The sequence below is a fragment of the Aedes aegypti genome, chromosome 3, assembly GCF_002204515.2.
Source record: "Aedes aegypti strain LVP_AGWG chromosome 3, AaegL5.0 Primary Assembly, whole genome shotgun sequence".
Lineage (NCBI taxonomy): Eukaryota > Metazoa > Arthropoda > Insecta > Diptera > Culicidae > Aedes > Aedes aegypti.
In genome coordinates this window covers 208,002,699-208,025,290 of record NC_035109.1, presented here as the reverse complement: position 1 = coordinate 208,025,290, position 22,592 = coordinate 208,002,699, and the positions used below count along the sequence as shown (strand labels likewise).

The 22,592-nt window shown below is 38.1% G+C and overlaps 1 protein-coding gene across 2 annotated transcripts in view; it reads right to left on the bottom strand.

Annotated features, from left to right (window-relative positions):
* The window catches only part of LOC5569646 (zwei Ig domain protein zig-8), a 761,269-nt gene that overhangs the window by 122,541 nt on the left and 616,136 nt on the right, over nucleotides 1–22,592 (bottom strand). For both annotated transcript variants that reach the window (XM_001658620.2, XM_021854888.1), the window contains exons 4-5: nucleotides 10,594–10,739; nucleotides 1,030–1,100 (exon numbers count right to left, since the gene is read on the bottom strand). In XM_001658620.2, coding sequence (XP_001658670.2) covers nucleotides 1,030–1,100; nucleotides 10,594–10,739 — 217 coding nt within the window. The remainder of the gene's footprint in view (nucleotides 1–1,029; nucleotides 1,101–10,593; nucleotides 10,740–22,592) is intronic.

The window sequence follows — 22,592 nt, the reverse complement described above, 5'->3', positions numbered from 1 at the left end:
GTATGTCCTGCCAAATAACTAAAATTAACGATTCAATCTCAAATTCTATTTATTTTTCTTTGCTTAATTAACATTATATCCAACAGAACATTCATTTTTTACATCTAGGTGTTCTGTGTTAGAAAACACTGTCATCATAATTTGATTGAACTAAACAAAGCTTTTAATGATATTTTGTTAACAACATATTACAGTTTATTTGTCGTAACAGTACATAATTTTACAGGTGAGTTGATTTCTCCTGATTAGAAGAGAAAAACACTTTCAATTAACTTAACTTGAATATATAACATATTGACTGGGCAATAGAAAATTTAGATGTTCCTCTAAAATAATCAATGAATTTATTCGATATTTTTTCCAATGTCTCATTAGTACTATACAAGAGGGGGGGGGGGGTGTGCTTCAGAATCATTTTCAAAATTTTATTTTGAATGTTCTGCAGAGCTTTCTTCCTGGTAATACATATTGGTACACCATGTAACATAGCTGGTCTGAAAATTTGTTTGAAGATCAAAAGTTTGTGATTAAGACAGTTTTTTGATTTGCTATTGATAAGTGGATACAGACATTCTATATAATTATAGCATTAGGCTTGAATGCCCTCAATGTGATTTTTGGAAGTTAAATTTTGTTCTAGCATGAACCCTAGATACTTAACTTAATCTTCAAAAAATTCCCGACAACTAAACTTTCGTTCAATTATATTGAAATTTTATTTGTTATTAGTTTATGAACTTGAAACAAACAACAACTATTTTGAATATGATTCGATATAAATTTATGATGTTTTATCCGGCTTTTCGGCACTTTGGGCCGGTGTGGCAGATGGATAGAAGAGGGGGAGACTTTCCAAAAGGGCGAGCAACAGCATTGGCAAGTGCTAGTGAGCTCAATTAGGGCGGCTTTTCGGCGGAGAATTAGGCTGAATTGAAAGCCCCCGATGACGATGGAGGATGGAAAAATAGCTAATGACAGTCTGGTATTATGGTATTTGCAGAATTACAACAGCCAAGAGAAATTGCGTACCTGTCCACGGTTAGGATGTGGTCGTCTCTCACTCGTACCCATGACACCGACTTGTTCCCCAGCTGTTTCACCTGTGGAGATAGAAGAATGTTTGAAAATCAGAGCAGGTGGCGAAAAAAATGGAGGATGGAGAGGTGATCTCTGTTCCGGGGCGAGTTTTCGGTCATGCGCATTTGGTCTTCCTTTTCGGATTGCAGAGAACGTCACCTAGGAAAGATGAATTCCAAGAGAAAACAACACTACGGCAATCAAACCGTTTCGATTATTCTATTTTTTTAAGGTCATGTTATATATTTAATTTGTATATTTCCACTTTGTTTTTCTAATTCATAATTTTGAGATACGTTTAAAAATTACGTTAGTACAAAAAAAAAGAAGGAACAATTTTAAATATGTTGTCATAAGGTAGGAGCTTGTGATGTCTTTTCCTAAGCGAAACATATCTAATGTATATTACTCAATGTAACACTACGTTTGACATTTCCTTCGAAAAGTAAGAGAGAGGTTCTAGTCTATCAAATCAAAAGCTCAACAGAGTCTGCTTAGGATGTGGCGGAGGTTCAACTGCGCACTCTGCTGAATCTCTACAATAATAAATACCTGCAAGCAGTGTTGATAGACTCACACTCAAATCTCAATCAATACGCTCTTCCGTGAGAGCAAACTCATTAGAGATCTTCTTCGCAAATCTCACGCTTGAGATTTTGATGCAAAATCAACTCAATCAACTCAAACCGTAAAAAAATGATTCAGTCGCAAAACCAGGCAAAAACTCGTGAAATCCGAATGTTGTTGTTTACGTTAGAAAGGATTACTATAATTTTACCAGACTAACAAGAAATTATTGCCATGTGTGAGATACGAGACAATGAGTCAAAAAGGTGAGCCAACTCATCCATGATTTTTTGACTGCTGAATTGCGTGATTGAAATTGAGTTTTTCACTACACTGCGTGCACGTAGCTCTGAATAATAGACCTGCCACCTATAGCGCCTAAGCTTAACAATGGAACCGGCACATGAAGATCATACGCAGCACAATCCTGATTATGGCATACTCGTTATAGCGCGGAACAACGGATTACTGATTGGATATGACCAACAGATGTGGCTGGCAGTGAAGTCTATAGTTCTCTGAGAGAGGAAGAGTGACAACAGGAGGAGGATGAATCGTGTCAATTCTAGCATGGCGTCCCTACTCGCAGAGACAACCATGGACTCACAAGAAGTGACTATGTCCAACGAGTGGAGGTCGTGTGGCGAAAAGAGTGGGCAGAAGCCGGAAGGTGCAGATATTACCAGAGACACCAATGACCACCACAGCTAGCATCAGCAGAAGCAATGTACTGTATGAATTAGTCAAAGTCATATACAATGTTCACACTAGAATCACGCAGCTGGTCATAAGTATTAAATTCACAATAACATTACAGAACGTGGATAAAACAAAAAACTTACCGTTATAGCGGAAACAGTCGAGAATACACTATTCATGATTAGATCAGCAGTCGTAGGAGTCGCCTGAAGGTGATCCACCAGATACTCAATCGGTGAAGGAGGGGTGCACCATGCTCATGATAAATAACAGACGTACTGGCGCATAATGAAAGTCAAGAAAGAAAATAGGACAACACAAAAGGAGAGGAATGAAAAAGGAAAGTACAGAAAGAGAAAGAAAGGCGACATTCACCTTGTGAGAGGTTCAAGGATGATGCCTTTGTCGTCGAGGCAAGGGACAAGATGACCTACGTGGCGTCTTCATGACAGTAAGAGAGAACCTAGTGCTAAATAAACTGAACGAAAACGTGGTATGGACCAGGTGCACTCAGAAAGAAGAGACGTTTTACGATCTCAAGAAAGATCCATCTATCATGAGTACAACCTACTGAGAGCTCCATGTGAAGTCAATGTGTAACGAGCAAATAAAGCTCTGTATAAAAAAACCGTTATTGGGTGCAAAAATGAGAACGAGATCATATCCAAAGTTTTGAGGATTGCAAGACCCTCCAAACTCAATCCAGTTAAGAAGAGCATAGGAAGGTTCGCAAGCAAAGATCCGATTACCGGTAGAGACTGCAAAAAAAAAACAGGCAGATTGTGTTTCTTCAACGAAACAAATGAAGAGATCTTTGAATGCATTAACTTCAGCCACCAGGCTAGTAAATGTTAGAGATGGTCGGGTTTCACATTTTTCAAACCCGAACCCGACCCGTACCCGACTTATTTTATTTTTTCAAACCCGGACCCGACCCGAAACCGAGACAAAAATTGAAAAGCAAACCCGGGCCCGACCCGAACCCGAAAAATGTTGGCTGTTCAAACCCGAACCCGACCCGAAACCCGAAAAAAATTCAAAGAAAAACCCGAATAGAACCCGAGTTAGTTAAGATGATATTTTTATCATTTCTGATGCATAGGGATACTTTAAGGTTGTTACTCTGTTCACAATTTTCACCAAACCCGACCCAAACCGGACAAAACCCGACTTTTTTAAGCCCGAACCCGACCCGTACCCGATAATTTTGTAGCCTTCAAACCCGACCCGAACCCGAACCCGAAAAAATTTAAATTTCCAAACCCGAACCCGTCGGGTTAGTCGGGTTAGTCGGGTCCGAACTCTGTCGAAGAAGGAACGAAAAATGCACTTGCTACGAACTCCATGAAGCAACCATAATGTTTGCTCAGTCAAGTGGAGAATGGTATCAATCATACGAGGAGCAGCATCAATTCCCCATTTAAAAAAGACAAATGCAGGTTAACAATAATAAATATTACCAAGATAAACCCAAATCAATGCAACAGCCACTAGCAACTTCTATAATTGCACAACCGTGTTGAATTCCTCACGAAAACAGCAATTGGATGGCATACAGGCAAGCAATTGGATGACGGCAATTAAAGTCATGAGCCGAGAATGCTCATTAGAATATTGTAAAATTAGAGTAATTCGTGATCCGCATTCAGCGTGTTGCAAGCGCAACCGTGGCTTGGCAATCACCCGATTGCCCGTCGTTCCCGTTGTTCCCGTCGATGCTCAGCAGAGTTGTTTGGAAAATATTCTTCGCTGCTCCGATGAGGGAAATTGCCCTTTGTTGAGTGCGAAAGTAAGTCGCGAGTGAAAAACGTAGACGAAAGTAAGCCGCGAGTGAGAAACATTTCGCGAAACGTGAGTGCAAAAGTTATTGGAAAAATTGTTCCGAGAGTGAATCGTCGCCGCGGAAAGAGTAACCGAAGTGATAATCGATCCACTTTACCAGTGAGTAAAGTTGTCACGTGTGCAACTTGTTGAACGTGTCGAAACACGTTCGTATCTGTCGTCGTCGTGCGGAATCGAAACGACACACCAACGAAAACCGACCAGAAGGAGAGGATGGCGGAGCTTAGATCGCTTGTTCACTTACGCGGACAGGTGAAAGCGAAAGTGACGCGCATTCGTAAATCCGTCGAAGAAGCATCCGGAGCAGGAGCAGTGCAGTTGGATTTGATCCAGCTGAAGCTGTACCAGCGGAATTTGAAAACCCACTACAGTTTTTTTTTCCTTTTTTTATTGAGGGATTTTCTACATTTTTGCACCCATTTGCATTTTTGCAAATGGAATATTGTGAGTTGCATCGCCAAATTGTGACTCTCACGCCCGCCGAAAAGCTGATCGAACAGGATGAAGCCTACATCGTGTTCGAAGCCCAGCACAACAAAACTTGCATATTGGTTGAGACGCTGTTCCAGTCCATGACCGACACCACCGACATGAGACTGCAGCGAAGAAGCCAGCATAAAGATGCACCCCGCATCATCGTCCAACAGCAACCGCTGAAAGCACCCATCCCCTCGTTCGATGGGAAAGCAGAGAACTGGCCACGCTTCAAGGCCATGTTTCAGCTCTACCACCTTGATCGAGCTTTGATCGGTAGTGCAACGAGAATCATCGATGATTGCACCATGCAATCCAACAACTACGCCCACCGGGGACGGACCTGGTGTAGTGGTTAGAACACACGCCTCTCACGGGACCTGGGATCGAATCCCATCCCCGAGATAGTCACTAAAATTTCAGTGACGACTTCCTTCGGAAGGGAAGTAAAGCCGTTGGTCCCGAGATGAACTAGGCCAGGGCTAAAAATCTCGTTAATAAAGATAGAAAAAAAAAAAAAAAAAAAAAAAAAAACTACGCCCACGCATGGAAGCTGCTGGAAGAACGATTCGAAGACAAGCGCTTCATCGTAGATACTCACATCTTGGGTATGCTAGAACTCAAGAAGATGTCCCGACCCAGTGCAAAGGAGCTCCGTGAACTGATCGACGATGTAACCCGGCACATCGACGGTCTGACCCTGATGGAGGAGCAAATGCTTGGAATGTCCGAGCGTTTCGTCATGAACCTGGTTGCGACAGCGCTGGACAACCGAACCCGCCAACTGTTGTCACCGAGAAAGCAGAACCGACCTGCCAAGTGTGTGGCAGTGGAAGTCGCCCGATCTTCAAGTGCGACGCCCTCCGCAAGATGTCCGTTCCACAACGAGAAGCCAAGGTAAGAGAGTTCAAGTATTGCTTTAATTGTTTGCGAACGGGTCATAGGAGAAGTGCGTGTAAATCCCTATTCAACTGTTTTAAAATGTGAAGGTCGACACCACACCCTTCTCCACCCTAACGAATGTAATGTGTCTCCGCCCAAATCCAGATCCAATGATTCGGATTCCGAAATCAAATCTCATTCAATACACTCCACTTCTGCCGTCTATCCCGCCAAGAATGTTCACCATATGTGCAACAGTCTCTTGATGACCGCAATGGTTCAAGTTTTCAATGCCAATGGTGAGCTTCAGCCTTGTCGAGTCTTCCTCGATAGTGGTTCCTAATCAATCATAGTTTCACACAAACTTGTTCAAACCCTGAAACTCCCTCGGCTCGCAACAAAGGTTGAAATTGTTGGAGCCAACAAACAAAACTCATCCCTGTCAGAAGTAGCGAAGCTTAGAATTCAATCTCGTTATTCCCACTACAGTGTGCATTTAGAGTGTCTTGTTGCCGATCAAGTCATTGGCCCAATACCGTCAGCTCCCATCGATAGCAAATCATGGGACATTCCACCCGGATTTGCCCTTGCCGATCCAAATTTCCACATTCCCGGTAAAATCGATCTCCTCATTGGCATTCAGTACTTCTTCAAGCTGATGATGCCAGGACAAATCAAACTCTCCGACGATCTTCCTATCCTCCAAGAAACCCGTCTTGGATAGGTGGTCGCTGGAGCAGTTAATTCTGCTCGTCCTAAGCCAGACAAGTACACGGTTGGTGTACAGTAGAGTCATGCAAATTTTGAAATTTTAGCTCCCCTATGCTTAAACGATTTCAATTATGGTAAATAGCATCCTACCAAAATTTGAAGTGATTCGAAAGAAATTTGACTGAGCACACGCCATTTGAAGTTTATATGGAGATTACTATGGAAAACGCTAACTTTTTGTATTCAGCCCCCTATCTTGCCGTAATAATATTTTATGGAAAAGTGAACAATTTCTACTCATATGAAATTCTTTCAGCTACAACTTTGCCGAAGACCACATTTCGATTGGACGTCAGGATAAATTGCTATTCATAATCATAAAGTGGGTTTGCATTTTGCGTGCTTAACCAACTGCTCGGCAGGCAACAGTGCACACTGGTCCAGGAAGCTAATTTAGGCGGACATGAGGTTTTCGTCAAGATTTATTGATTTTAGAGCTATAGTTACTTCTGAGAATATGTTCAGAATTTTAAGTACTACAAAATGTACGGATCAAAAATTTTTTTACGGTGATCGCAAGAGTGACGTATACGCCAACTTTTTTTATTTTAACGAATCGTAAGTTGGTATGTTCAGCAAAGTTGTAGCAAATGATCAGAGAAACAACTTTGCCGAACAAACTTTTTCTCAGTTTTGCTTTTGTTTCTTATGGTTTACATGTTATTTGAGTTTTTCATCTTAAAATTAGCTATTTTGTATGCCTTGTGTCTCAACTATGAGCACCTCAAAAAAATATATCTTTCCACCAAATGATTTTGCAGTCTTTCAAGTACCTGTGAGCAAAATTAGGAGAAGATGATATTTTTCTATCTCATTTAAAATCAATTTTACTAGTAGAAGATTTGAGATAAATCCATATTTATTGAATATTCATACATGTTCAACTCACAAAAGTCATGGCTACCTAAGCATATCAAACCAAATGTAACACGTGTATTTATATAGTAATATAAAGCACATCAGAAGATTCTGGGAAAATCATGCCACAGAATTCGATCGGACTGTAAATTTTGTATATGTATTTTATACGGCTTATGTTGAATTCCAACCCGGTGATCTTGCTTAGGAATAGATTAAATACTAGTAGAGGAAAAGACGTTGAATTTCTTGCAGAAGCTTCCAAGTTAATCGAAAACAACTGAAAAACGATGTACTTTATATTTATATATAAATACACGTGTTACATTTGGTTTGATATGCTTAGGTAGCCATGACTTTTGTGAATTTAACATGTATGAATATTCAATAAATATGGATTTATCTCATATCGTCTATTAGTAAAATCGATTTTAAACGAAATAGAAAAATATCATCTTCTCCAAATTTTGCTCACAGGTACTTGAAAGACTGCAAAATCATTTGGTGGAAAGATATATTTTTTTGAGGTGCTCATAGTTGAAATACAAGGCATACAAAATAGCTAATTTTAAGATGAAAAACTCAAATAACATGAAAACCATAAGAAATACAACTTTGGTATGTTCAGCAAAGTTGTAGCAAATGATGAGTATGAAAACTTTGTAGAACATAGTAGGCCGATAAAACTAAAAAATAAAACACATAAGAGCAAAAAACGATTTTTTATTAAAAATACTTAATTATCTTGGCTCTTGAGCAAAATCGAGAAAAAGTTTGTTGGGCAAAGTTGTTTCTATGATCATTTGCTACAACTTTGCTGAACATACCAACTTACGATTCGTTAAAATAAAAAAAGTTGGCGTATACGTCACTCTTGCGATCACCGTAAACAAATTTTGATCCGTACATTTTGTAGTACTGAAAATTCTGAACATATTCTCAGAAGAAACTATGACTCTAAAATCAATAAATCTTGACGAAAACCTCATGTCCGCCTAAATTAGCTTCCTGGACCAGTGTGCAGTGGTGCTCCTGGCGGGTAGAATAGATCAAAGTAATCCAGGCTACTATGTTCTACAGCAAAAAAGCAGTGTTGCTCTGAAAGTAATTGAACGATCATCTCAGCATGATTTAGACTTTGTTATCAATGATAACAAATTATCCTTACATCCCATCAAAATGTGGTCTTCGGCAAAGTTGTAGCTGGGAAGATTTCGCATAAGATGAGTGTTTTCACTTTTCCATAGATTATTAAGACGAGCAGTTAGAGGACTGAACACAAAAGGTTTGCCTTTTCCATAGTAATTTCCATATAAACTTCAAATAGCGTGTGCACAACCAAATTTCTTCCGAATCACTTCAAATTTTGGGAGGATAATTTTCATCATAATTGACATCGTTTAAGCATAGGGGAGCAAAAATTTCAAAATTTGCATCAGTCTAGAGTACAGTCGTTAACCGGTCAAGTAAATCCCTCCTGTCGGAACTGTCCGCCCCATCGTACAGTGTATAGTCTCTCCCTCGATCCACCTGATATTCCGTCTTTCCCAAAACGATCGATCTCTCGAGGTATCGAGATACCCCTGTATCTCTCCAGGTATACAGGGCACCCATTTGTTTCCCAAAACCTCGAAGATACCCAAAACATGAAAAGATCCGTCAGTCCACAAACCCACAAAGTTGTCAGTTACCAATCCAAGTGAATGAACCCTTAAAACCCATACAGTCTGAAATTCCTCAAACCACAAATGCTGAAAACCCTCTATACGATCTTCTGCTAGAATCCCGACAGTCTTTGGTGCCTTCACGTGTTTTCCCCACATACTCAAACCGTAAGTCTAGTTCGTCCACACTACTTGTAAACCAGAATCGAACTGTTACAAACAAACCCACTGTAATCAATCCAGGTAAACTCAGTCCACTCTTCGTTAACGCCAATCCGTCAGATACCCAGCCCGTAATAAATCCAAAAATCACTGTAAAACCAAAGTCCTCAAATCCGCCGGTTTCACATTTTTCGCTGGCGGGAGAATGTTCACGCACAAAGCGAACGGTATGCAACGTTTCAACCCTGGTTTGTGCAATCTTCGTTTTCACCGTTTTGTTGATCCTCTCTATGTAATCCCTTTCCCTCCTATTCCCATTCATGTAAACCAACCATATATCTAACCTCGAGTCGCCGCGAGTATTTCGGCTACCACCACTAACAAACACCCTTTCCTTCCTGAACCACACACACACACACACACACTACTTCACGCAACCCGACCGACTAGCTTGAGCTCTCCATCATCACTCCACCCGATGCATTTCCAACTGTCTTGCGCTGATTGGTTGACGCTTTTTTTCCAGTCATCATTCAGCGAGTAGAATTAAGAAGAAACCATCCATTATATATAATGCGCACCCATTCTTGAATTTGATTCATTCAGTATTTAGCCGTTAGCGCAATAAACCGTCGTAGTTCGAAAACCGATACAAAAGTGTTTCCCTCACCGAAAGCAGCCAAACCTAGTAGTCCTTTTCAGGACTGTTGTTGAGAAATCATATTCACAGTCTGAGCTATCGACACCCCAGGCATTCCTTCAGGAGAAGGAATTGGCCGCCGAAACAGGGATCCTTCATCCGAAAGGATTGCCCTCGTCATCTATTGTCCGTGATCAGACAATACCCTTTGCGCAGTCTGTTCCATATCCAGAAGATGCGTGCAGAGCACTAGATTGGAAACCGACATGGAAGAGCAAATGGTTACGTTTCAGCTGACCAGGACCGCGTTCAAACGAGAGATAGCGATGAGCAAATCAAACTACTATAAAGACAACGCGTATTGAGTAGTGAACTGGCAAACTCGCGTGCCAGGCCTCGTGCTGGCGTGCTCATAAATAGCGCTATCGTTGCTACACTCATTTCTGAGTTAACAACCAGAGATGTATTTACTGTCACAATTGATATAGGAAATACGTCTTTCGTTTTGTGCTGTATTAACCACATGATGAACCATCCCCAAAGGATGATTTCAAACGACTTGTACACTGCCTATGAAAAGGCCTTCTGCTGATTGTGGGCAGTGATGCTGATACTCATCACATCATCTGGAGCAACTCAGACATCAATTTGAGAAGATCCCGTCGAATGGGATGCTTAAGTAGTTCAAATCTTGGATTACTTATTAAAGGAAATCGCCCAACCTTCATGGCATCTGCTAGAGAAGAAGTGTGAGACATAGGATGCTCTGCTCGAACAGAAAAAATCACCAGTTGACGAATTGGCATGTATTGGATGATGAATCATTATCTGATCATCGCTTCATCTTCTATGAACATATGAATGTAACTGCGCAGACTTTGCATTTTGAGCTCATTTCTCTTGGAAGTTGCCAGAAGAAAAAAAAAACGAAACATGCATTCGGCACGATTAGCTTACCTTGCACGGTAGATATGCATGTGTTCCTATCTGTGTGGTAACGTTACTAACTCCAGTCCCGTCTAGGTATGGTCCAGCGAAAAACGATCCACCAGAATTGAGCTTACTTAGCGCTAAAGACGTGCTGATGTCGCCTGTGACGTAATCTGTAATTATATTTAAACAAAAAAAAAACAGGGTAATGAGGTCAATATTGTTTATGTGGATTGTGGTAATGGATGCGAATAACATTATGGAGCGTCAAGATAAACGAGTTCGAAGACAACAAATGCAGATTCATGAGTTAGTCTTATTTTAAACCTTTTTCAAAGATGTATACATACACAAATTCGAACAATTAAACAAACATTGAAAACGACTTTTAAAACAATTTAAAGTCGTTTTAAAGACACTTTAAAGAAATAACATATCAACTAAAAAGACTTTGCCTATACACTTAGATATTAGATGTACTGAAACTATCGAATAAGTTCATACCAATCGTACAACTGTTATTGTAGTCATTTTGAACTGTAATTGATTTGCTTGATTTGATCAATCACTCAACACGCCCAAGGGTTAATTGTCATTTGCGTTGGAGAATCGAGTGTCTGACATATCTGTTCCATCTACGAAGAGTCGACAGGTTGGCTGGTTCAGTGGATGCCTGTCTGCTATAAGCTCTGTCAATTATGCTTATCAGCTTGATAAACTATATTCTTTGATAATCCTCTTTTCAATCTTGCTGACAGTCGCTTCTCATCACGATACATCAGACGTCAAGAAGGAGGGAGAGAGACAGACATCTCGAGAACATATAGGCGTTCACTTTTTGCTATGTGATGATGTGATACAAGCGCTGCGAGACTTCCAGAACCAGTGAAACGAACCGACATCAGTTGGCATACTTGTGCGGGATAGGCTTGATGAAATGTTTCTCATGGAGTTTCAACAGCCAATTCTACTGCCTATGCTGCCGTGAATCGTAAGTCAGTCCCATCTGTAAAAAGTAGGCATTGAGAAAATGGGGTGTGAAGTTTCCAAACTCGTTTTCCATACGAATATTTTAAAAACTCCAGAGGATTGAAACATGTTCAAATCTTGATGAAACTTTCACAAATTGCTTTTCACTATGATATCTTTCAGAGAAAAATATAAAAATGATCAGAATACGGTTCATTTTTGTGTTACACGGTGCGGAAATCTGTAGAAGGACTGATATGCAATAACTTTTCATTTCATCATTTCATCATTCACTTTTTCCGAACAAATCTTATTATCTCATTAGAGCAGCTGAAAGAGCATTGGAAGATATGTTAAAAACTGAACTCAACTCAATTTTGACGAAAATGGAGATGGGACTGACTTCCGATTCACGGCAGTATGTGAGGCATAGGAAGTTCACAAGGTTTTATTCGTGAGTTGTGTATATCGGTGGCAAAGGAGTGTATGGAGTGAGAATTCATGACACGGCAAAAAAGAAACCATATAAATTGATATGAAAAGCGCAACTGGTTGGTGCCTCAGAATTGATGACATTGCAGAGAAGTTGATTTAGTAGCGCCATCTTATCCAGAAGTGGCCCATAGAAGCAGAGATGGGTAAAGGTTATACCATTATGTTTGTCGATTAAAATTGATCTATGTCGAAATCCATACTCTATTGTCATTCTAGCACTAAAGTGAACTACGCCTTTTATTTGTGTTGAGCATAATGTCGTTGGCATTTGCACCGCAGTGTAATTCTTTTGACATGAGGTTTAGATGTATAAAAGTGGTAACCGAAATAATATATTGGATGTCAGAACTCTGATAAGTTACATAATATTTTCTGTTCAATTTTCTCATTAGTATCATTTTAAGCATTGTAATGTCATGAGCCTATGCATGCTATAAAACGTTTGACTTTTACTGTCAGCCCTGTTTTCAAGTTTCCCGTGAGAGAGAGCGAGACAGCACCAACACACGGCGCACAGTAAAAGTCATGAAAACAAAAGAATTTATGGCACGTACAGAGGCTCATGCAGTAATACATCAGCTGACTTCCACTATTCATTAATTTATTGCTACGACTATCATGATACTTACAACATGGTCGATCGGTAACAAATAATCATGGGGACGCATGGTTTTTATAGGAAGCAGATTTTCATGCTTTCATTTTGATCTGTTTGTTCAAACAAGTTAAAATGGCATACATCATGTGATTTCTATCATATACACTTCAAAAGGGCGTAACTCAAAATTCTGACTAAGGATTTTTTTTCAAATTCGGGACAGAGGTGCAGAATAACGTCAGGAATCAACTGCCGACTGCCGTTTGGATGGTATATTTTATTTGATAATAACGGTAAATGGAACACCGTGATGGGCACCTTACAAAGCAATCTGGATATCTCGAATAGAAGCTGTACCGCGTAAATTCGTCAGGTGTGCGTTGCGCGGGTTGCCTTGGTCTGACCCTTTGCATCTTCCGCCGTATGAACACCGCTGTGCTTTACTGGGTATCGAACCTTTGGAAAAGAGACGATGAATCGGCCAAGCTGTTTTTTGCGCTGAGGTTGACAGCCCAGAATTGTTTGGACAAATGAACCTTTACGCTCCACACCGCCCATTAAGGTCCCGACAAGTTTTGCGACAATCTCCAAGACGGACGCTCTACGGAAGCACTTGTCCGATTAATAGTATAAGCCGACGACTGCAGGAGAATTTTAATTTGTTTGATTTTAATAGTTCTGTATTGACGTTTAGAAATCGTATGCGTAATCTTCCTTTGCATAAAGTTACCGATTCTGTCTTGTCAAAGCTCCATAATTATTAATTTATTCATTAAGACCACTAGTTGTCAGATTAAGTAAAAAATACAAATACAAATACAAATACATTTTTATCTAACATGAGCCCTAGATACTTAATTTCATCTGACCAATTTATTGGAACCCCTCTCAACGTGACAACATGTCTACTTGAAGGTTTGAAATAAAGAGCTTTTGGTTTATATGATAATACTATTAGTTGAGTTTTGGAAGCATCAGGAGAAATCTTCTATTTTGCAAGTATGAAGAAAAATATCCAAACTTTTTTGCAATCGACTACAGATGACACTTAGACTTCATCCTTTGTCGGAGTGGCCTGTGTCATCCTCTGGTAAGTCAGACCAGCTTTTACAGGAAGTCTTTCATACTTGGAGTTCTGAAGTGTACGATTTGACAGATAACTTTGAATAATTCTAACAATGTATGTTGGAAAATTGAAGTTTTGGAATTAAACGATCAAGCCTTCATACCAAACACTGTCGAATGCTTTTCCTATGTCTAGAAGAACAAGACCAGCCTTCAAATTTGTTGGAACGGATCAAATTTGGTACACGTAAAAGTTGATGAGTGGTCGAATGTCCATGGCGCAAACACTCACGCTGATTTTGATTCTGATCATGTCACTGTTAAATTTCAAATATTCTATGAAGCGATTCTCAATCCTATTAGCTCCACTTTCAATTACTATCGAGCCGACTGGAATATATATGAAACATACATCAATAGTTATCTTGATGTTCACATTTCTTTGCAAACGAAACTTGGTATTGACCATTGTCTCGAAACTTAAACCAATCTCATTGTTGAAGCAAGCGTCATTGAAATACAAAAACATGAAGTAAAATTCGAATCTGTAATTATAGACGATGATCTTTAACTATTGATCCGTCTTAAAAACGTGAGGAGAAGACAATACCAAAGCACTTGCGATCGTGCCATGGAAATTATATGGCTGGTTCTGCAAAAAGAAATTAAAAAACTCAATTTTCAATCAAGATGCTGAAAAATGAGCATTTTTTCAGAAGGAAGTTGTGAATTCAGTGATTTACCCTTCCTTTTGCTCGTGGTTGCAACCACGATTCAAACGTTTTTTTCATCTTCTGTAGAGCTTTTTAACCACTGCTCGAAAGTGTACGAGATAAGTCATTTCGATCAATGTTATACCGTTGATCAATGATGCCCCATTGTACGGTACTAATATCGTTCCCCTCTATCCCAACTAACTGCAAGAACGTGGCCAGTACCATTATATTATGTTACAGCGAGCCCTGCAGAGAGTTTAAACGAGAGGTTTCTTTTTCATATATTTTTCTTATTTGTTTTGATAAATCTTTAAGAAGTTTTAAAAACCATAGCATAGAGATTTGAATGTTTTTTTTTCAATCAAATATTGCTCAACAATTTAAGCATTTGCTCAGTAGTTCGAATTTCTGAGATTCTTTCTAGAGGTTTGCTTGGAGAAATCCTGAAAGAAACTCCAAGAAATAAACTGAAAAATATTTTGAAGGAAAAATATTTTGACGCAATGCTTAGATATGTACCTTAATAATTTTTAAAAGGTTTTGCTTTTACAAATTAGTAAAATGTCTGTTTATGCCCGTAAATTACTCTACGAGAACGCATTCTGTCCATAACTAAAGTCGTGCCCATACTTTCTGTGATACCCTATATTCATTTATGAATGTAAATATTGAACTAAAGAAAAATAACAAAAATAAGCTAAACATGACGCCCGTATAACCAGGATTTAAAATATCAACACGTTGTGACTTCCCTAGATGCACATTATAGATTCTTAGATGAAATCTTAATTTGTGTCCAGATGCTGTAAACAATTTAAAATGCAAATCAGTTCAGTCACTTCCAAGAAAAAAATATAGGACCCACCATTATGGTACTGCTTTTATAAAACCACAATCTACCTATTTGTGCTAAAATAGTATGATTTATGCACTGAGAGAACCTAAACGAACATTTAACAACGTGCTAGGCTTTGCCTTTATAAATACCATCCCAAAGAAAAAAAATTGTTATGCTAGACCGGAGTTGCATTCCAATCGTCCCATTAGAATTGAATGCCTCTCATCATACATAACTGAAAGAGAAGTTAACTTTATCGACGAATAAGTATCTATTCTGGGCAAAGCGAACAACTCAACATCTGGCTTTTCGCTCAGGACTACTTCTTTGTGTTTCTGAAAAAAAAAAAAGATTTTCTACCCCATCCACCCACAATATGTTTTCACAACATTTTTCGTATTTGAGCACTTGAAATGTGAGTCGTTTTTGACCGTGATACACGTTATGCACAATCGGAATCGAAATCCTCTTTCGAAGATTGTGTACTGTAAAACGGGGTTACTTTGATAGTTTTGATTTATAAGATGAGTAGTAGTATTTCAATTATCTATTGAAGTTCAAAGATTTCTTAACGATTCATTTTGAAACATTTTATATACACTCCCGTGCATAAGTTTGGGTTCACCCCCTATAAAACATGCAAAAGTGTTCTGTCCATATCTTTGTGATTACATGTCCAATTGAAACTCTCTAAGCCGCATTCGAAAGGCAAAGAGTTATTCTTAATTCGTATGTATTTATCCAAAAACATTTTTTGAACTTTGTGTACTAAATTTTTACTTAAAGTTGTGACATTTTTCAAAAAACACACTGAAAAATCATATCAAATTTCCTCAGCATTGGGTCGACCAAAATTTTAAATCAAAATGTCATTAGGATCGTAATCTTATATTCTTTGAAGAAACCCCACGAAATTTTGGCGGAAAAATCTGGAAAGTATTCAAAATCAATGAAACAGTCAGTCAAGTCATCGTGCAAAAGTTTGGGTTCACCTGAACTTACTTAAATCTGTGAAATCTCATACCAATCATGTACGCGCCATTATTCGCGCTCAAAAAAGCTTTAAACTATTAAAATCAATAAACTATCATACTGAGGGGTGAACCCAAACTTTTGCACGATGACTTGACTGACTGTTTCATTGATTTTAAATACTTTCCAGATTTTTCCGCCAAAATTTCGTGGAGTCTCTTCAAAGAATATAAGATTACGATCCTAATGACACTTTGATTTAAAATTTCGGTCGACCCAATGCTGAGGAAATTAGATATGATTTTTCAGTGTGTTTTTTGAAAAATGTAATAACTTTAAGTTAAAATTTAGTATACAAAATTCAAAAAACGCTTTTGGAAAAATACATACGAAGTAAGAATAACTCTTTGCCTTTCGAATGCTGATAAAAGAGTTTTAATTGGACGTGTAATCACAGAGATATGGACAGAACACTTTTGTATGTTTTTGAGGGGGTGAACCCAAACTTTTGCACGGGAGTGTATAAACAAAAGTTGATTTTAGGTTTTTGGGTAACTATGAAAAGGGGTATGTGAACACATGGAAATCCATTATTAAACTATTGTATGGCATCATTACAGTTGAAACTGACTTGTAGAGCATTAGTAGAGAACACAAGTTAGAAATTAATGTATTGAAGTTCAGAATTTATAGAGCTATAAGTCTATTGGAATTCGTCCAAAATTATATTTCTGAATCGCTTCTAATTGTTTCTCATGTTTAGGCATTGAATGACAATTCAATCGTTTTTGGTGTATGAAAAAGTATATTTTGAATAAAGTGGAATAAATTAACCAGCATTTCAAAGCTACCCCGTTTTACAGTACCGCATATTCCACAAGAAGGGTTGAGCGAAAAGCCACAACCGATGTTAAATCTCCCGGGGTTGCGGTTCAAATGGAAACTCAGTTCAGCCCATCGAAATACGGCAGCAGCAGCATCACGAAAATCCCGTCGTCTTCCTTGAGAGCATCTCGTTTGTAAAATCAGCATTTGCCCAAGTCGATGAAAGTGAGCGAATGGGGTAATCTCCAATCCATCGAACCAGCGATAAATGGCGGAAGTTACAACAGTTCACGGAAGGACCACAGATGATGTACGAAAACCGATTGAGGATGGGCTTTTCTTGCCCGTCTTGCTGGATGCTCCTCCACTCAGGCGGAGGAAATCCCCAACTGTTTGGGAATCGAGTTCCACACCCTATTTGATTTTATTGATTGAGGACTGGAGTGGCAAAAAATGTCCAAATTTGTTGTTGAAGGATAGAATGGGAGGGGTTTTATTCATAGAATTTTAAAATATATTTTGAGTGAAAGTGATGTATGGCTTAAATTGAGCTTTTCATGTATGCGAAAAGATCTCAGATTCTCGTACGAGGAAAATTGAACGCAAAGTTTATATATTAGATTTTGTTACAGTACATATTTAATGTTTAATGTGTTATTAATTCAATTACACAGCATAACAGAAAAATAAGTTTTTGCGTGTCTCAAGGATCAATATTATTCTTCAAGCATGAAGATAACAATCTAAACTTTTATGTAGAATGAAGGATGAATATACCAATAATGACAATAAGTAAAAAAAAATTTTTTTGAATTACTCTACAAGAAAACAACTTTCAAAATACAGTGAAACCTCCATGAGTCGATATTGAAGGAACCGTCGACTCATGGAAATATCGAGTCATGGAACATAAATCCTTTGGAAAGCTGCTTCTTGGGACCATCATAGTAACCATGAAATTTTGTTTTTAATATGGTTCCATGAGTTCCACTGAATTAGGATGATAGTGTTGTCTTACACAGAATACATAGATATGAGAAATGAACATACATTTTTGAAATAAAACAAATAAAAGATTTGAAATAAATATACAGTCTATGCTCAAAAGCAATTGGTGCCAGTAGTTTTTTTTTTTCTAAAAATACTATGCTTGTAATAATTTAAATTCCAAATTAAATAAAAAAAAATACTGATTAGTTTTACCCCATATTACGGAATTTTATTTTTGCTATTTAGAAACCATGTCAACATGTACAGCTTTTCTCCAAACTTTCTGTTGAGAAATACATAGTTGCAGAGTTTCTTGCGCATTCTTATGATTCACTTTGGCATGAGGGGTTTTTCTCGACCGAATAATCTGGAACCTCGCAATAAGAAGTAGAGTAAGGTGGGGCAAAAGTTCGACCTTAGTGGAATAATTATTTTTCCAGAAAAACTATAATCGTTGAAAAGAATTAAATACCACACAGTGAATCATCAATATATTGGCTACAATTTTGCTGAACAATCTCATGTCGAAATATTTATTCATTTTTAGATATTCTATTCTAGAAAACTAGTGAATTGTGACGACTTTTAGTGTGAACATCAATAAAACTTTCCTCATTAAAACCGGTACGCTACAATTGTTTTAAAATGCATTGTGTTGTTTCTAATTAGAATAACTGAATATGTACCTTTGTAAACTGCCGATGCACAAGACTGGTGGCAGTAAAACCTAGAAAAGCATACTTGATCGGCACACATTTGTTCCGGTCAATGCCAAGGGAAATGTGTTACACTTGAGCGGAGATAGTTTGATCCTTTTTCCAAGAAGAAACAGGTTTTGTTACCAGCCCACTCCGAGCTACACTTCGAAATTGGACGGGAAAAAATCACCCAGCTCTGTTTTGTGCTACATTAATTAGACTGAGGCTATACTTTTGTGTCGGGCTTGAAATCCGATAACAATGACTAAATTGAATTTGTCTTGCCTTGGGAGTGGGAAGCTGTCTATTTCTTTTGGTTATTCAAACTTGCCCAAAGCGATTACACCCACAATGTATTACTATCCACCATCACGATAAGAACACAACCTCTAATCGGACACATTGAAAGTGACAAATGAGTTTCCTGTTGTTCCGCAGTTTCTTCCATCACCGGTCATAAAGGAACGCTCACGCTGGGAAGGAAAACGAATCAACGTTCAGTCTGTAGCAGTAAATGCGGAAATTAGATAAGTGCCTAAGGTTCACACCTCTGACACCAATCACCTTTATGTGAGAATACAAACGACCTATTTGCTGTAGTGCTTCTTCTTCATGTTCTTCTACACCATATCAGATGATGGCTGTCAAGTAACCCCAAGTTTCCTCTTTTATTCATCGTCGACGTCGGCATTGTGTCGTATCGAGAACCTTTCGAGGTGGTAATGTGTGTGTGCGAATACGAGGGCTATCTTCATCGAACGCCCACACAATAGACGCAAATCGGGATGCACGAAAGGCAGACTCGCTTTGAATATCCCGCTGAACGAACATGCGATCCTTCAGTCACTGTGGTAGACATGTTTTTTTTTCTGGGAATGTGCAATTTAGAGAAAATTGTTATTTCAAATTTGAGAATACATGGAGAAGTAATGTTAAAGAGTCTGATTGACTTGCTCAAATAAAATATGCAGTGGGTTGAAAATAATACAAAAATATTAGTTTTAACTTATACTAACATCTTGCATAGATAGAGTATAATTAACAACAACTCGATACTCCGAATATCGATATCAAGTTATGAAACAAAAGTACAAGCTTCTTTGCACGGATGCCCGATAGCCCTTTAAAATGCAGTTGCATTTTTTAAGTCCTTAATCAGTATCATTTCAAGCATTACATCTATTTCTTATATCTATGAGCTCTAGGCAACACTATCATCCTAATTTGATAAAATTAAATTATGCTCTTATTAACATTTTGTTAACAGCACATATATTTTATTTTATTTATTTTTCATTTAGGCTGATACAAATATTAATTTTCTTTTATGTCACCCCACCCCCCCCCCTTCGAAAATCCGAAAATTTTGAAGGGGAGAAAAAAAAAAGATTCATCATTTTTTTGACATCAGTTAGGTTTTTTCAATTAAGTAAAAATACAAGTAAAATAATGATCCAGAGGATTATTATAAACAGTTTAACAACTATAATTAAAAATAAAAATTTCGAAAAAATAATTTTTTTTTTCATTTTTATTTTTTTGTTCCTTATTTATTATTATCCCCCCCCTCGTACCTTCTAAAAGGTCTCGGACATAAAAGAAATTTAATATTTGTATCAGCTTTATTTATTACAAATAAATAAATTTAAATTTAGCAATCGGAATTCAACTTTTAAATTATTTTTAATATTATGGGTTGATACCGGCGGGTAACATTTGCTTACAATGACTTATAACTGCTTGGAAATTAGGGAGTAGATTTCTAAAGTTAAAACGAAACCCATACGATCAATTCATACTACACGCCTGGGCGTGGTGCGTATGAAGAGCAAAACTGGGTGCATGAATGTAGTGGGTGATAGCTGGGTATGGACGGAAATAGAGGCACGAGCGTGTGTTCGGATGATTATGGTAAGAAACTGCACAATCGGATAAAACTGGAGAGTCAGTCGATAACCAACAGGCAATTGAGCACAAATTTGGAGTGATAATAACCACCCCAAGATGCCGATGCGATGAAAAAAAAATTTGTTCGTCAAATCTGAGCATAGAGCTTGATTGCTGAGGTCATTATTCACCTCTGGACCAATTTGAAAAAAAAAATCACTAGGAGGAATCTCAAAAATTTTTGATTCTAAGTTTTTAACTCAAAAATTCACTATTATCCATATTAAAATTACGTAATAGCAGTGAAAAAAACTACTAGTATATAATTGTTGCCATTGTTATGAAATACTTACTACTGACTATACTTGCCAGAGTGGTTAAAGTATGTATTTACATGGCTCAAACCAGAAAACTAAACCTAATGGAGTGAAATCTCAGAAACAAATTTCAATAAACAATTGTTGTTACGTCCGATAAACGTGAAATATACATTGTTTAATATTATTAATTTGCAAGTTATTTTTCCACTTTCTCACTAAGTGACTAGCCCACCAAAGTCTGCCGTATTGATTTTGCTTAATAAAATTTGCTTCTTTGTACATCAGTAGTAGTATCTCCTGATTTTTATGTCTAGATTTCCACCGAGTATTGCCTTCGGCACTTTACGTAAAAAATAATCTGTTAAACATTATCAGCCACAACATGTTTATAACTACACGGGAACCATGATTGTTATGCGTCACAACTGTTCAAAGATTAACAAAGTCTTTTACAACTTCAAACAAATCCCCAATAAGAACTACTTGAGTATCAACATAAACAGGACTTCCACTCTCTATACCCGTAACCATTTACTTCGTTTTAATAGAATTCGTCGTCAATCTGTTTATCGATTTCTAGGTCGCGGTCGACTCAGTTACGAAAATCTAGCTGCGGCAGGTAATACCAAAGACCTAAAAAGAATACTTAAAGCTAATTAAGCTGTAAAATACAATAAATTACAAGAATTGTAGACGAGTAAAATTAAGTGGAATGAAAAGGAGATGTGTTTCCGAATTTACTGTTCAATATTACATTTTGTCGTGGGGCCCAGATAGCCGTAGCGGTAAACACACAGCTATTCAGCATGACCATGCTGAGGGTCGTGGGCTCGATTCCCGCTGGTCGAGGATCTTTTCGCAAAGGAAATTTTCTCGATTCCCAGGGCATAGAGTATCTTCGTAACCGCCACACGATATACACATGCAAAAACGGTCAATCGGCGAAGAAAGCTCTCAGTTATTAACTGTGGAAGTGCTCATAAGAACACTAATCTGAAAAGCAGGCTTTGTCCCTGTTGGGACTTAACGCCAGAAATAAGAAGAAGATTGCGTTTTGTCGTATATACTCATTGATTTTGCAGTCGTTGACTTTATTAGAATCGATCGAAGTGCAGTTGAGCAGAGTTTTACTATTTTAAAAATGGACAACTAGGATAAGCTTATAATGCCATTTACTCTACCCAAACATATAAGACTCCCTCGGGAACCCCGGAAAAGAAATAGTGGCTACCAACCACTCCCGGAGAACTAGTTCAGTAACATGAGACCCCTGAACTGTGTCGCAGGGTCGGCATGTTACTGGGTAATCAGAGCGGCTTCGCGAAAAAAGTATGAAAACTCGGGAAATTTCACATTCCTTAAACATTTATTGGCCCTTGTGTAGTGTGTGGGTGTGGGTTTGACATTAACAATTGCACTGCACTTTAACCGATCTTATGTCTTTACACACGGACGCCTGAATAAATTCTGTCCAATTTTCTGTTTTATAAAATGGCAGCGCCCATCAATTCAATCTTTCTTTTCGATCCATTCTACCATTTTTTTTATCCCTTTTAGGTAAGTTATCCAAATACCCTTCAGTAACGTCATGGTTTTGATTACAGCGGTACTAATTTTCTCACTTCCGTGTAACATACTGTATTTTCATCTAAA